Raw genomic sequence first — 14,546 nt, 5'->3', positions numbered from 1 at the left:
TCCACAGTAATGGACGGGCGCGTCTTCTTCGGCCATCTGCTTTCGTCTCAGAGCTGACAGAGGACATTAAAGAGACGTTAACACCCAATAAAATGAAACAAATGATCACAGTATGCATGGCTTTATACTGTGATAGTGATACATTTCATTATTTGTTGTTTTATTTTTTGGTGGAATGCCATTTAAAAGCGATATACATATATGTTATTATTAAAATAAACAGATGAAAGTTTAGTTTTTCATCGTAATTGATGTTTGCTCGAGGTGTTTTTTAACCCTCCTGGCCATTGTCTTTCGGGGCCATCAGTGAGATTGCTGCACACCTTTTCAAGGCTATCTGTGTGAAGGCCTTTAGCTTTCAGGGCAACCTTTTCTCTGGTTCATGGCCAGAACAGTAGCTTCTTTCTGTGTGTGTGTGTGCATGTGCCAACTCAAGGCCAGTCCAGGAGGTTCTCTAGGCTTTACTAGTCTTATCTATTAGCAGTAAACCGCATTCACACATGTGGGCCAGGTCGACTGTGGGGTAACCTCACCACCTCATGTTAGCTTTCAATCAAAGAGATCTTTTCAAGGACACTTGTGAAAGCGATATATAGATTATTATCTTCTTGGCACTGTAATATTGCGTGTAGCTATGACCTGAGCTTAAAGGTAGGCAAGTAATTGTCATGTCATGGGATTTAGCTAATCTTGTAAAATGCCTCTATTATTATTTAGTTGTATTCAAACATTTAAAATTACAGAATTGTTAAGTTGTTGACATATTCCTCATGCTCTGGATCATGTTTTATGTCATTGAATGAAAGTCCGAGCTATTCCCACGAGCTTATGTTTCATTTCTAAATCCGGCGCGTTGTAACGTCCGTTCTGTCTCTGCGTCTCCTCAGAGATGCTGCAGTTTGTCAGCAACCAGGTGGGGGACTTCCCGGACCTGTTTGAGGATCAGATGACCCCAGCGGGCTCCGTGCAGAGTGCCGGCGCCGCTCCGCAACCCGCCATCCAGACTCCTCCGACTCCTCAGACGCCCAAGACGCCAGCCCCCGCCGTCTACCAGAGCGCCGCCGTCAGCCTCGTCGGCGCCCAGACACTGTCTCCCGTGTCCATGCCCCTCACCCCTCCCCTCACCCCCGCACAGACTCCCTCCCCCGTGAGCGTGACCACGGTGCAGCACCAGGTGACCCGCAGCCCTCCGCTCCTCCAGCCGCGGCCTCAGGTGGTCCAGCCCATCCAACCTCAGCCCCAACACACAGCCCAGCCCACCATCCAGGTATCAGCTGTCAGCACTTTGACATTTTACTAGTGGTAATACTGCTGTTAATTCTACAAGAGATGAGCTAAATTTATGCAAAGTTCTGTAGCGTATTGAGAGTGATTCCAGGTGAAGTTTTGGATCTCTGCCTGGGTCTGAATTATAAGAGCTGCAGTGATGGACGAGTGCTGTAGTTGTGAGTCAGGCTGTTTTCAAGGTGCCTGCCTCTCCTGCTGTGATTTCATTGTCTGTTTTTGTGCCATCCATACTAAAAAAAAAAAAAGTGGGAAGAAAAGCTTCTGCTGAGAGGAGAAAAAAATTCTTAGTACTGACAGACTGTAAAATATAATATCCAGCTCAGCATCCCCACAAATAGCAAAGCACATCTCAGCAAAACTGTAGTCAGCCTGACAGATATAGTTTATTGTCTTGAGTGAAATAACTTTTTTCTAGCGCATCAAAAAAAGAGAAGCGAAACTGTCTCATGTTGCATCAAACTTCAGCGATCTCCGAGGGGAGAATGCATGTTGAGATGAAACTGGATGCGGTTTGTTTTTGCTTAAATGCAGATGCACACCCAGGGGATCGCCATGCAGACCCAAAGCTTCCCGGTCCACACCCTGGTTCAGACCCACAGCCAGACGGGCCTGCCCATCCAGACCCAAGCCCAAACGGTGATGATCGCCTCCAACGGCGGACAGTCGCGTTTCATCCAGAGCCCTGTCATCTGCCACCAGAGCCCAGGTTCTAGCTTCCAAGGTGACTAAAGAGAGCAACAGGAGGCCGTTCAGTTGAACGCTTGAGATAGTTTTCAGGAAGTGCTCGATGTCAGACAGATTGAATTCATCGTTCTCTTAATGGTTACATATTGTTGTCGTATTAATGTGGTTTATTCTCAGGATCCGCAGTGTGTTTTTTTTTTTTTTTAATGTGACGGACAAATCAAACCATCGTCTTGTCTCCCATTCCCAGTCCTCCAACCACACATGCAGAGCATTATGACGTCACCGCAGCTGCAGCCAATGACCATTCAACACCAGCGTGTTCTGACCCCAACCTGTCAGACCATCCAGACCCTCTCTACAGCGCCCACAGTCCACACTATGCAGCAGCAGATGCAGCAGATGCAGCAGATGCAGCAAGTCCCTGTGAGTAGGCCGGCAGTAGATAGCAGTGTAATGATGATTAGCTGATAATAACGGGCAGATAACAAAACCCTACCTAACAATCATCACCCTAATTACTGCAAAGGATAGCTCATGCCCTAAATCCTTTGTTTCACAATGTTTGGTGTAAATGCAAAGCTGAGCAGAGGCCCTGCAGATCTGTTTTGATCTTTAAACTGCTTGTAAACATAAACGCTTCGCATTGACCTTTAGGGGACGTCTTTCCATCAGGTTCTTGTCCAGCAGCCTCAGATTCTGAAGACGGATTCGCTGGTTCTCACGACACTGAAACCAGACGGCACGCAGGTTCTGTCCACCATGCAGAGCCCCACAGGGATCACCCACCTGACTACGCCCATCCAGAACACAGCTCTGCAAGTCCCGGTATTTAGCCAGCCTGAAAGATCACTGTTTGGTTGTTAATGATGATCGCGTTTTGGTTCCCACACTGACAACGACCGCACTCCCGTCCCCAGACGCTGATGAGCAGCAACATCCTGACCACCGTCCCCATGATGATGGGAGGAGGAGATAAACTGCCCATCAAGCAGCTGCAGCCAGGCTCCTCTCACTGCACAAACATGGCCAGATCAGGCATGGATCAAAGCCAGATGATGGGAGGAGTAATAGGCCCGGGAGGAGTGGTGAAGGAGGGCGAGAGGAGGACGACGCACAACATCATCGAGAAGAGGTATCGCTCCTCCATCAACGACAAGATCGTGGAGCTTAGAGATTTGGTCATGGGCAATGATGCGAAGGTTAGCCCACCGGTACAGTCCTTTTTTGAATTAGTAAATACAAACCCAGATTTTTCATGCACTTGATAGTAGTTGGAACGTCAAATTTCCTCCCTCCTGTCTTCACAGATGCACAAGTCAGGAGTGCTGAAGAAGGCCATTGACTACATCAAATACCTGCAGCAAGTCAACCACAAACTACGGCAGGAGAACTTGGCCCTCAAGATGGGCAACCAGAAGAACAGTAAGTGTTTACATTAACGAATGCTGTTCTGGAGCAACTTGAGATTTCATTTAATCCCTCATTTAATCACCGTTTCAGAGCCAGTGATTCTGTCTGAAGAGGTGGACATGAAAGAGGAAATAGTGATGATGTCTCCTCCCGCCTCGGACTCTGGTTCTGGTTCCCCTCACCAGTTCTCTCCCTACTGTGTGGACTCAGAGCCAGGCAGCCCCTTGCTGGATCACGAGCAGGTAGCACACCTCAGTCTTTAGAATAGTAGTAGTTCATTATAAGGATTACTTCTAATGCTTCATAGTTAAAGCTTTCCACCAGCGAACAGCTAGAAGGATTTTACTGTGTACTTGTTCAGAAGGTGTTATGTTGACACCCGTTCTCTCTTAACGCCTGGCAGATGAAGATTGAGCCAGACTCTCCCTCCTCGGTCGGAGTGATGGATCGCTCACGACTGCTTCTCTGCGCCCTGACCTTCTTCTGCCTGTCCTTGAACCCGCTGCCATCTTTGTTGGGCTCTGACGCCTCAGGGAGCCCCAGCCTGTCGGCGGGCCACGGGCCGTCTAGAACGCTGGTCTGGTTCCCGACTCACACGCAGGACTTTGGTGAGCAGGGGGCGGAGTCCTGATTTGGATTAGTGACGCGGCAAGATACTACGCGGTTGTGAAGTATTCTAACATGTCCCACGTGTCTCGTCTCCTCTGGCCCTCCAGCTTCCTGGCTGCGGTGTCTGCTGCCGTGGGTGATGGTGTGGGTGCTGAGTGGGGTGGGAGCGGTGTGGGGTTGTGTCAGGGTGCTCTACCTGTGGGAGCCTGTCACGCCCCTTCACTCGCCGAAATCTGTGTCCTTCTGGAGGCATCGCAAACAAGCCGACCTGCACCTCAACAGGGTGAGTACAGATGGGTTATAAGAAGTCTTAAACGAGACAAGTAAAACAATTTGGAACGCTATTAATATTTATTTTCCTTTGCATAATATTTTTCTTCTCAAGAGAGAGTGAGGTAATATATTCCAAATATAGGAAAACATCAATTTTTCAGTGTAAATATATTGGATCCAGAATTATATGTGATGATTCATCACTAACCGAAGATCACTTCACCCAGTCTGATTGGCTTTGATTCTCTCGCTGTTTAGCCGGCCTGTTCCCTGCAAGTCTTTATTTTTAGCTTATGTTCAAATCGCCCCTCTTTTTCCTATGACTCTTCACTGAATACTGATGAGCTCACCATTTCCCCCCCGCCTTCCTCTCTCTCCTGCAGGGCGATTACACAGCGGCAATGGCCAGTTTAGAGACCTGCCTGTCCGTCTTGACCCGATTGCTTCCCTCAACCACTCTGGACCTGGTCTGCTCGCTGTCCTGGAATCTCATTCGCTACATCTTGCATCGTCCCACTCCTCTGGGTTGGCTGGTTCATCAGGTTAGGGGGAAGCACGAGGGCGAGGAGGCTAGGACTAGCGCGAAGGACGCGGCGCAGGTTTACCACCGGCTGAGCCAGCTGCAGCTCACAGGTGAGCGTTGTACGCTGTGCACAGGCAGGACGGCACACAAGGGTTAGATAAAGGACTGATATGAATATGAAGATTCACACACAATGACACGGTTTGTGTTCTCTCTCTCTTTCTCTCTGTAGGGAAGCTGCCTCAGCGTAGCAGCTTGTGGGCTTTATCCGTGTCTCTGAGCGCTGTCAACCTCAGCCAGAGCGCCCAAGGCAAGATGGCCCCCGCCCAGCTCACCCAGATCTACGTCACTGCAGCAACAGCCCTGCGCACCGTGCTGGGCCACCACCTCTCCTGTCTGCCTGTGAGTCTTTTACGTGGTCCCATCTCCTGTCTTGCTACTGTTTCAACTGGTGTTTACTTCGTTTGAGTTTTCTTCTCCATCATCGGCATCTTTTCTTCCGTGTTTGTCTCCCAGGGTTACCTGTTGAGTTGCGCAGAGAGTGTGGCCAACCAGTCGGAGACCAAGCCGATCCCCGACTGCCTGCGCTGGCTCTTCACCCCGCTGGGCAGGCAGTTCTTCCTGAGTTGTGATTGGTCGGTGAAGTCGGAGAGCAGCGACGGGGTGTACACTTCTCAGAGAGACCCAAGTATGACATAAATAGGCCTCCTCATACTTATGTGTTTCTGCCATTCTTTTGTTCTTTCACTCTATCTTTCTTTCTGTTTTCTTTTTTTATTTTAACTCCAAAACAAACAAACAGAAAGATGTTGGACAATTTGTTTTTAACTCAAGTCGTCATGCTTTTTAGGGTACATCTAGCTCCTTTAAAGAAGCCTCAATCATATTGCTAGAGGAAGGAAATATAATATTTTTAAATGAAACTATTGAATTGCATCTTTAATTGCGAGTATTACTCCAGCTATTCATTTCCAGGGATGATACTAAAATCTGAGACGGGCCCCTTGTAATCATTTGAAAATAGATGGATGGACACCGAATCATGTCGGCTAAATAAGCTGTGTTGGCCTCCAGATCTTTGTTGCATTGTGTTAAGCTTTATGTACCTTTAGTGAATATTGTTTATTTGTTGTTAATGAAATAAAAAAAATGCTGAATGCTATGATTTCACTGTTCACCTCTCTGTTTCCCTCTTCATCTTCCCCCAGCCGACCCCATCGCCCAGCTGCACCGCTGCTTCTGCAGGAAGCTTTTGGAGAGAGCCGTTCACACTCTCATCCAGCCGCAGAGCGACTCTGAAGGGGGCAAACGCAACAGCGACTCCGGGTAAGGCCGGCTGCACCGCCGATGTTTTTACCAGTTTGATGCGAATTCATGACTCAACCCCGGATCTGTTCTTTTTCTCTGCTCTGTCTCTCTTTCAGCGAGTTCTCCAGCGCCCTGGAATTCCTCCAGTTGTTAAACAGCTGTACAGAGGACTCTCCGTCCCCTCCTCCTTCCTTCTCGACTCCTCCCAATCACACCACCGCTCCAGGTATGAATAGCATGAGGAGAATAATCCTGTCCAATCACGAGAAAGCATGAATCACATCAGATGTTGTTTGCGTAGGGGGAAGCGATTTCTGTTTTTCATTGCTGCATATTAACCAGATAGCCATCACAGTTATTACTGTCAGCATGAATGGATTTTCTGTACCATACACTGACAACCACTTTGGCTTTGGGGATTAACTTTTTATCGGATTATCACAGATAACACTTGCAGTCATTGATTTGTGGTTATAAATGACTTGCAATGGATATGAACACATTGACAATCTGTTGAGAGGACGTTAATTAGCAACAACGTTCATTGATTTTTTTTTCACACTGAGACATTGTGCACACAAAGCATTTTATATCATCACACACATGCAGCTTTCGATCCCGCTGGAGACACAGAGACTTAACCATCACATCATCTCTCATTTGACAAAAGCTTGAAAAGAAAAAGCTTTTCACAACCACAAGAAAAATCCATTCAGGCTCTTAGACTCGAGCTAGTTTGACCGTATTGTTTTTTATTTCTACATAATTTCCCTCTCTTCTTCCTGCCAGTCAAAGACCCAGTGAGTCGTTGGTGGGCTTTGGTCCTGAAGGCCACCGTGCATTGGCTGCAGGGCGATGATGTCGCTGTGAGGTCACTGTTGGCTGAAGCGGAGCGGATGCCGAGGGCTCTACACACTCTTGAGTAAGTGAAGTAAAAACTTCAGAGACACGGAATTCATAGCTAGTTCATCTTAAAACCTTCTCTAACTTGTGTAGATTACATCTAAAACAGATTAAACTAAAGGATGGTGATATGGTGGTGACGTTCATCTCTGTTGTGAAGGAGCCACGCTAACTGTCCTCTTGCTTCTCTTGCTTCAGCCACCCTCTGCCCAAGGCGGTGCTGCTGCTTTGCAAGGCGGTCCAGATGAGCCTGCCTCCTCTGAAGGGAGAGGGCGCGATAGCCTACCTGTCCCACTGCGACAGAGCCAGCGGCTACCTGCGCTCCAGCATCTCGGTGCCCGTCGCCCAGACCGGGAACTGGCTGAACAAGGTATTGCACAAAGCGTCCCTCGCAGCGCCCTTCAGACCTGCTCTGGGTTTGTGCTTAAGAGCGCTTGTTACGTGATCTTGTCTGCTGTCTTTGCACGCACACATGTCACAGACACCAGAAACCTGTCTTCACTCTGACGTGGGGCTGTGTGTGAGTGTGTGGGTGGCTGGAGGTGGCTGTGGTGCATTGTAGTTGCATTGCATGATCCTTAAAGCCGAGTGCAATGTGTCTGCAGTGCAGTACAGAGGCCTCCCCGATCTGCACGCACCCGCTACACACCCCACCACTCAACATGAGACGGCAGTGACTGTCACGGTGTTACCTTTCGCTTTAAGTGCGCACGTTGGGTTGAGAAGAACTGGTGATGATGGGGGTCGGTTGTCGATGGTGGGTTGTAGTTTTATAAACAGCACTTTGACCTTTTTGTCTTCCTTCCCTTCCAAAGGGGGTGGAGCTCCTGATCTGTGACCTGCTGCTTACCTTGAGGACCAGTTTGTGGCAGCGGGGAGGCAGCAGTAATGGGGAACCAGGCCCGGCCCCTGGATCCCAGTTGGCTGGTTTCCAGAGGGACCTCAGCGCGCTTCGAAAGCTCACACAGTGCTACAGACAGGCGCAACACAAGGTACGTCCCTGAACAGACCAGATATGTTCAGGAATCGGCAAGAGATTACAGTCAGCAGAGTTCAGAACTGTGTACGTTCAATTTTATACATCATATAAGCTGTCGTAATCTGCAAGAAACAAGTGCAGGATGAGATGGAGAAACAACATTGAAGCCTAAGTTCTTACAAACCGACAACGCAAGAGTCAGGGAATTCTAGATTAACCAGTATATTCGTGTTATTGGTTAATTTATTGCTCGTGTATTTATTGTCATGGACAAATGCCCAAACCGAGATATTAGATCAGTTGTTAAATTAGCTTTCACAGAGAATAATAAAACAATGTATGATGATATAACATTGACAAGCAGGCACAACTCTCCAAGGTAATAATACCCACAATGTGTTGCCGGCATGTCAAGTTAACAAAAACTCTGCGCCGCTCTGATCGTAACCCCCAGAAGTCAGCTGGGACCTGCTAATCGTGTTCGGGATAATATTGCATTTACTGTATCAGCCTTGGAATTTAACTTCTCTCCAGCTTCTTGCCAGCTGCAGAAATCTCCCAGCAGTTTAATATATCATCAATCATACTTGTAAGATTTACTGGAGCAGTCATTACTGTAGCCAGAGGGTCTTTAACAACTCCTGCTCTCACAGCGGTTTGGTGCTCATTTGTCCTGTCTTGACTTGTGTGAGACTCTTAAGAACCACATGAGCTCCATCATTTCATGGGGTTCTGTTGTGAGACCACTCACTGAGAAATATGTGTGTGGCGCTTTACAACGAACGGCAGGTATCACTGGTAGTTTGCTGTATGCGGGGTGAACTGATGTGTTTCTGTTTGTGTTTCTTTTCATTCTGCAGGTGTTTCTCCATGAGACCACAGTGAGGCTGATGGCTGGAGCCAGCCCCACAAGGACACACCAGCTGTTGGAGCACAACCTCCGGCGCAGGACACACAACTCCTACACAGCCGGTAAGGGAGGCTCCGAGTCTTTTTGACTCATTGGTTTAAGTACAGACATCATCGTCATGGTTACAGAATCCTATTCACACTCAAACTCCGAGTGGAAGTTCACCTTGACCGCCGGCTCAGGATGAGTGGTCGTTCTTAATGTTAACTATTAATGGTGAAATCACTCAAAACGGTCCTAGAGGGCAACACGACCCAGTAGTCACACACGTGTGTGTGTACACACACACACACACACACACCAGAAGGCAATGGACCCTAACCTCCACTTTTCCTCTTCATTTCCTCCCCCCCCCCCCCCCCCCCCCCCCCCCCCCCCCGCCGCCGTCCGAAGGTGACTGTGTCCTGGGTGAGAGGGAGAGAGCTCATGCCATCCTGCTGGCCTGCCGCCACCTGCCCATGCCCCTGCTAACCCCGCCCGGGCATCGCGCCCGCCTGCTGGCCGAGGCCAAGCGCACCCTGGAGCGAGTGGGAGACCGTCGCTCCCTGCAGGACTGTCAGCAGATCCTGCTGCGCCTCAGCGGGGGCACAACCATCGCTGCTTCCTGAACACACACACACACACACACACACACACACACACACACACACACACACACACACACACACACACACACACACACACACATTAGGGCTACTCACAATACAACAAACTCTGTAATTTACCATCATACATACCAAGATATAACCAGGCTACTCATCCACCAACAACATTTAAGACTTTTCTGTCCCGCTTTGAACTGTCTGTGTGTCCACACCGCAGGCTCAACATTAGCTCCTCTCTGATGCGTAGTTTCACTGTTGCAGCACAATCATGCCACCTTCTGGCCGTTAAGGGTACCATGCTGGCTTACTGCCTCACTTTTAACAAACGCTACACAACAAGGAAAATCAGGTTAAATAGGCCCCGAAGGGAAAAGGGACCATTATCTAATAGCTGTTTAAATTAATGCAATGCAGCAGCGCATTGATTAGCTGTAGGATAGCGAGCTGTACAATCATTATTGGCAACACGGCGATGTGCGCGCTGCAGTGACTGTAGTGTCTCATTAAGCTTGCGCGCTTTCGGTTAAGAGCGTCGGGAGTATTTGAGAGTAGGCAGCCGAGAGTCTGTTGAGCACGGCTGTGCTGTGGGATGCAGACGGATAGACGTAGCTCACTTTCAAACACGCAGCGCTGAGTAGTGTCTCTTTCTTATCTACCTCATACACTGTACATTGTACTGTGGCGCAAAGTAGGATGCTGAAGCACCGCGTCAGTTATCCTGAATATGAAACAAGTGACCGTTTGAAGTGACGCTTCAATCCAGTGCAGCGTCATTCTAGCTGCTATATTTAGACTTTAGGATGCAGCAGTACGGTTGCTTTAGGAATTTGATTTGCAGCTGCAGAAACCGCAAGAGCGATAGTTTGACAGTCAAACAAGAACCAGGGAAAAAAAAAAGATGAAATTAGCGGACACACACTCACACAGATGCTTCTACATATTCCATATTAAATGAATTGCATTCAAACTCACAATGTGATTGTATATAGGTTGTACATATGCAGACGAATAGAAGTAGATTAAATGGGAAGTCCGTACTTCTGCTTGAGAGGACACGCATATTAAAGAAATGTCAAGTCGTAACGGTTTCCTGTCAGAAGCTCTGACCAGGAGAGCGAGGTCAGCTGCCTCAAAGTGATGCTCCAACCAAACCTCTTTTTACTATCCAGCTCTCCCGTGCTGTGGCCTTGTAAGGTGGCCTCAAAGCAGAAAAAAAAAGCATCCAAACATCCTTAAAAGTGCCTGCAGGCCATCCTTGTAAGCCGCCTTTCAAGTCCACAGGCGGTGAGTGTGAGACACTCTAGATGTTGGCTGGAGTATCACTTGAGGACATCTCTGAGTGAAAAAGGGGCCGAACGCAGCTATAAAAGTGAAAGTATTTTTTTGGAGGTGATGTCCATCTTTTGATGTAAAGCTCTCAAGCAAAATGGCCTTGACGTAATGTAAAAAATTATTTTATTATGTTTCATCACATGTTGAAATGGAGGAGTTCTTTGTCCAATTCGCTTTTTATTTTGTAATTGTTGACTTACACACGAGAAGGCACTTCTGTCATTCTTCTGTTTCTGTGCTCTGGTTTTCTTATTTAACGGTTATGCAATATTACTATAAATGCTTTTATCGGCAGTTATGTTATTGTTTTATATTGATAACGGCATCCTAGGATCAGAAACAGAATCTTTAATAGGAAGATTATCAAAGCCCGCATTTAAACAATTAGCCTGATGTTTTAGACTCACTCTTCTTTTGCTGTTTTTAAAATACAGACAAACACACATGAATGCTATTAGAACTATGTCTTCCAGGTCAACCCATGGTGTAAGTTAGCAACCTAAAGAGTCCTGAATATATTTTTATCAGTGTAGATTATCTTTCCTGACTGGAGAAAGTAGTAAAGTGCTCACACAGCCATCGGCAGGCTGGAGGATCATTATAATTATGTTACAATAGTTTGTTTTTTTTGTCTTTCCCCTTGATGTGTTTTATTGTCTGACTTTCTGTGTTTCCTTTTGATGTTTGTTTTGTAATAAAACAACACATGACAGTGTTTGGTGTGTATGTGATCTTTCAGTGCTGGACGTGGATGTGTAAGATGGAAAGCACAAATACGAGCAGTGAAACATCTAAACATGGGTGTTGTCTGGGTGTGAACGCCAGTGTAGATCTGATAACTGTGAAGTTTATTGGTGTCCTCTTTCACACACTCTTTGTGTGATGAGCACTGGACACCTCGGTGTAAATGAAACGCTCGAGCTGGTTGGATACATAACGAGTCCCTGCCACTTGGAGGGATTGCATCAAAGTTGTCAGAGGAGACAGGACAGTGGACAGGTACCTAATTAGAAAATATAAAATTTACGGGCGAAGGATTGAAGACTAAATCGGTCATCATATCATGATTAACAGAAATACAGACCGTGTTACCTAATTAAGTAGCATCGTATTCATTTTCATTCACATCTCAATAAGATAAGGTGACCTGATACAGATGTAACAGTTTACATTTAAACAGCAGCATGAACTCTATAAACCAGGGTATTTATTTTACACCAGCTGTACAGTCTGAACCAACAAAATCATTATGTTTGTGTCAATCTTTGTGTCGTGCGGAACCTTTTAGCTTTTAGCCACGTGTTTCTAGTCGGACATAGTTAAATCACTAGTTCCTCAATACCAGAAGCCGGAAGTACTGTAGGGTAAACTCACGTGTACGACATGAAGAATACTAAAAAGCAACACAATGTGTCCAAAAAGGGTAAATTTAAGCCCGGGTCCAAGAAAAGAGAAAACAAATGCATCGTTTCGTTTGACGACAAAGACAGAGAGTAAGTGTTTCTACTGATGACGGTGCTTTAAATTGCAGATGTTAGCTAGCATCTTAGCATTAGCACTAACTTAGGTTAGCACTCCAGGTTGGCATCAGTTAGCTTCCTCCCAAGTATTTGTACTTTAAAAAGCATTGCAACTCTATCCACGCTATTTATATGTAACATCATTCATTCCTTATGAGTGTATTTAGTTACTGACACATTAACTTCAAAACCTCCACTGACCAAGATGTTCATTTGAATTGTCAATAAGAGTTTTCATTACAATAAAATGCAGCAAGCCACGTTTGATTCTATTATAATTGCTGTTATATGTTTCCTTTATGTAAGACAACCACAAACCGGTAGAGGATTAAATGGTGACTGAGTTCTTAAGCTTCTTCCTCTTCTGCTCTGGCAGGGACTATCTAACGGGTTTCCATAAAAGAAAGGTGGAAAGGAGGAAAGTCGCAGTGGCAGAAATTCGAAAGAAAATCAAGGAAGAGCAGATCAGAGTCCGAGTAGAAGTAAGTGGAAAGTGACAGGGCGCAGACTTCAAATCTGTTTTGGTGGGAGGAGCACGTAAGGAAACAGTGCACTGATGACATGTCTGCTTTCAGAGGCATAAGGAATACATAAGGTTGCTGAAGGAGAGGACAGACGCTCTCGGTGAGTTAAAAAGCAGAAGTCTGTCGCTGATCGTCTTGCTGGGACTCTGTGCTTATTGTTGTTGTTTTTTCTCACTTGATCCCATCTCTCAGAGGAGGCTGAGGACGATCTGGAAGACGCCATAACCGGTACAACGGAGTCTGTGCAGTACGATCACCCCAACCACACCGTCACCGTCACAACCATCAGTGAGCTCGACCTCACGGGGGCTCACCTGCTCGGACCCGCTGCAAAGCAGGTAAACAGTAAATCCCCGAGTCATCTCATGGGTGTTTTTCATCAGGCTAACTTACCGCTTATAGCTCTGTGTGGTCGCTCTGAATGTAACTGATACTTTATTTATATAAGGAAGAAGGACACTGATGACAAGTAAATGTAATTAACAAAGAGGATCTTTGCTTTCCAGGTCGATGGGGAGTGCAAGGACGAAGAAAAGGGGAAAGAAAGGGAGGAAACCACATCGATGCCTAGAAAAGCCGGGAATCCAATCATGAACAAAAAGTAAGCTGTTCATCATGCAGGTCTCTTCATATTCTCTTAAGTGTTGCCGGTTTTTGCAGTGACAACTTGAATACTTTAGGTATTTTGGCTTTTGTTCAGACATCACTTTGTTTTCTGACGTTATTTACAGGCTAAATGGTTGATCAATGCACAGGTAGTCTGAGTGTTGCTAAATGCGCTGTACGCCAATACAGTGGTGCCGTAACGGCGGTCCTCAGATGTCTCATCGGTCTGTCTGCCCGTCTTCCTCCAGCCCCTCTCAGTCCAGCTGCATTTGTCTTTGTCTCTCCCCCGCTGCTACAGGATCCGCTCCCTAACGGCGTCGCTCAGCAGTTTCACCAGCAAGAAGAGGAAAGGGAAGCAGGAAGGCCGAGGTGGACGTCAGGCAGACAAGAAACAGAGCGCCTCAGAGGGCAAAAGTAAAGGCGGGAGGACCAGCAAGTGGCAGAGACGTCGAATGACTGGGAAAAAGGTGCATCATCGCTCCTCTCTTTGAGCAGGACGTGCTGGAAAGAGTGTAAAATGAACTCAAGCTGATGTGGATGCTCTGTCCGCACCGCGTTGGACCGTCTATCTCAGTATGTCCAGTGTACCTGCCTCTTAAAAAAAACAACCCTGTTTTTTGTAGTGTTTATTGCTTGATCGTATACAAACTGAAGTGTATTTACCTTAATTTTCATTAAATAAAAACATAAATCTTGCTAAGAAGTGACTTTGTGATGCAGCCACATCTCACAAGCTGTCGGTGCGGAATTCTTTTCTTGCTATTGTTTAATAGGAAGGCTGACGCTGTTGTCAACATCCTCTCCAGAACATCAGGAAATCAACCCTTCGCTCTGTGTTTCCTCGTGTGTGTGTGTGTGTGTGTGTGTGTGTGTGTGTGTGTGTGTGTGTGTGTGAGATCTAAAGGAGAACCAACCACTGTGTGTCTTACAGCGTGTTCCTTATTCAAGAACCTTATGCCACACACAGCCAGTAGTTTGAACGTATACACCTCACCAGTGTTTATTTATTTACGTTAACCTGAGCCAGCGTGTGCCAGCTGTCCCTAGCACGAGCGTTCCATTTCGCTTTC

General features: G+C 46.7%; 2 protein-coding genes across 3 annotated transcripts in view; both read left to right on the top strand.

Moving 5' to 3' along the window:
• srebf2 (sterol regulatory element binding transcription factor 2) overlaps positions 1–11,541 on the top strand; it is a 14,931-nt gene extending 3,390 nt beyond the window's left edge. Inside the window, exons 2-20 of one of the 2 annotated variants that reach the window (XM_068718382.1) lie at positions 888–1,267; positions 1,819–2,008; positions 2,222–2,397; positions 2,647–2,799; positions 2,892–3,173; positions 3,282–3,396; positions 3,475–3,626; positions 3,788–3,992; positions 4,101–4,276; positions 4,650–4,899; positions 5,022–5,191; positions 5,306–5,477; positions 5,998–6,115; positions 6,214–6,323; positions 6,887–7,019; positions 7,199–7,370; positions 7,816–7,992; positions 8,840–8,951; positions 9,283–11,541. In XM_068718382.1, the coding sequence (XP_068574483.1) occupies positions 888–1,267; positions 1,819–2,008; positions 2,222–2,397; positions 2,647–2,799; positions 2,892–3,173; positions 3,282–3,396; positions 3,475–3,626; positions 3,788–3,992; positions 4,101–4,276; positions 4,650–4,899; positions 5,022–5,191; positions 5,306–5,477; positions 5,998–6,115; positions 6,214–6,323; positions 6,887–7,019; positions 7,199–7,370; positions 7,816–7,992; positions 8,840–8,951; positions 9,283–9,497 (3,458 nt within the window). In that variant the 3' untranslated portion in view covers positions 9,498–11,541. Of the gene's footprint in view, positions 1–887; positions 1,268–1,818; positions 2,009–2,221; positions 2,398–2,646; positions 2,800–2,891; positions 3,186–3,281; positions 3,397–3,474; positions 3,627–3,787; positions 3,993–4,100; positions 4,277–4,649; positions 4,900–5,021; positions 5,192–5,305; positions 5,478–5,997; positions 6,116–6,213; positions 6,324–6,886; positions 7,020–7,198; positions 7,371–7,815; positions 7,993–8,839; positions 8,952–9,282 lie in introns of both variants that reach the window. The other variant, XM_068718381.1, reaches the window with a different exon arrangement.
• Positions 11,542–12,169: 628 nt separating this feature from the next.
• nol12 (nucleolar protein 12) lies at positions 12,170–14,201 on the top strand. The gene is made up of 6 exons (XM_068718625.1): positions 12,170–12,319; positions 12,723–12,828; positions 12,922–12,970; positions 13,063–13,208; positions 13,377–13,471; positions 13,775–14,201. Exons 1-6 carry the CDS (start codon positions 12,210–12,212, stop codon positions 13,965–13,967), a joined length of 699 nt encoding a protein of 232 aa, XP_068574726.1. The 5' UTR covers positions 12,170–12,209; the 3' UTR covers positions 13,968–14,201.
• The last annotated feature ends 345 nt before the right edge of the window (positions 14,202–14,546 follow it).

The sequence above is a fragment of the Cebidichthys violaceus genome, unplaced genomic scaffold, assembly GCF_023349555.1.
Source record: "Cebidichthys violaceus isolate CVI_PGR_0920_01 unplaced genomic scaffold, fCebVio1.0.p SCAF_23, whole genome shotgun sequence".
NCBI lineage: Eukaryota > Metazoa > Chordata > Actinopteri > Perciformes > Stichaeidae > Cebidichthys > Cebidichthys violaceus.
The sequence above is the reverse complement of the archived record's forward strand: the minus strand, read 5'-3'. Positions and strand labels throughout refer to the sequence as shown.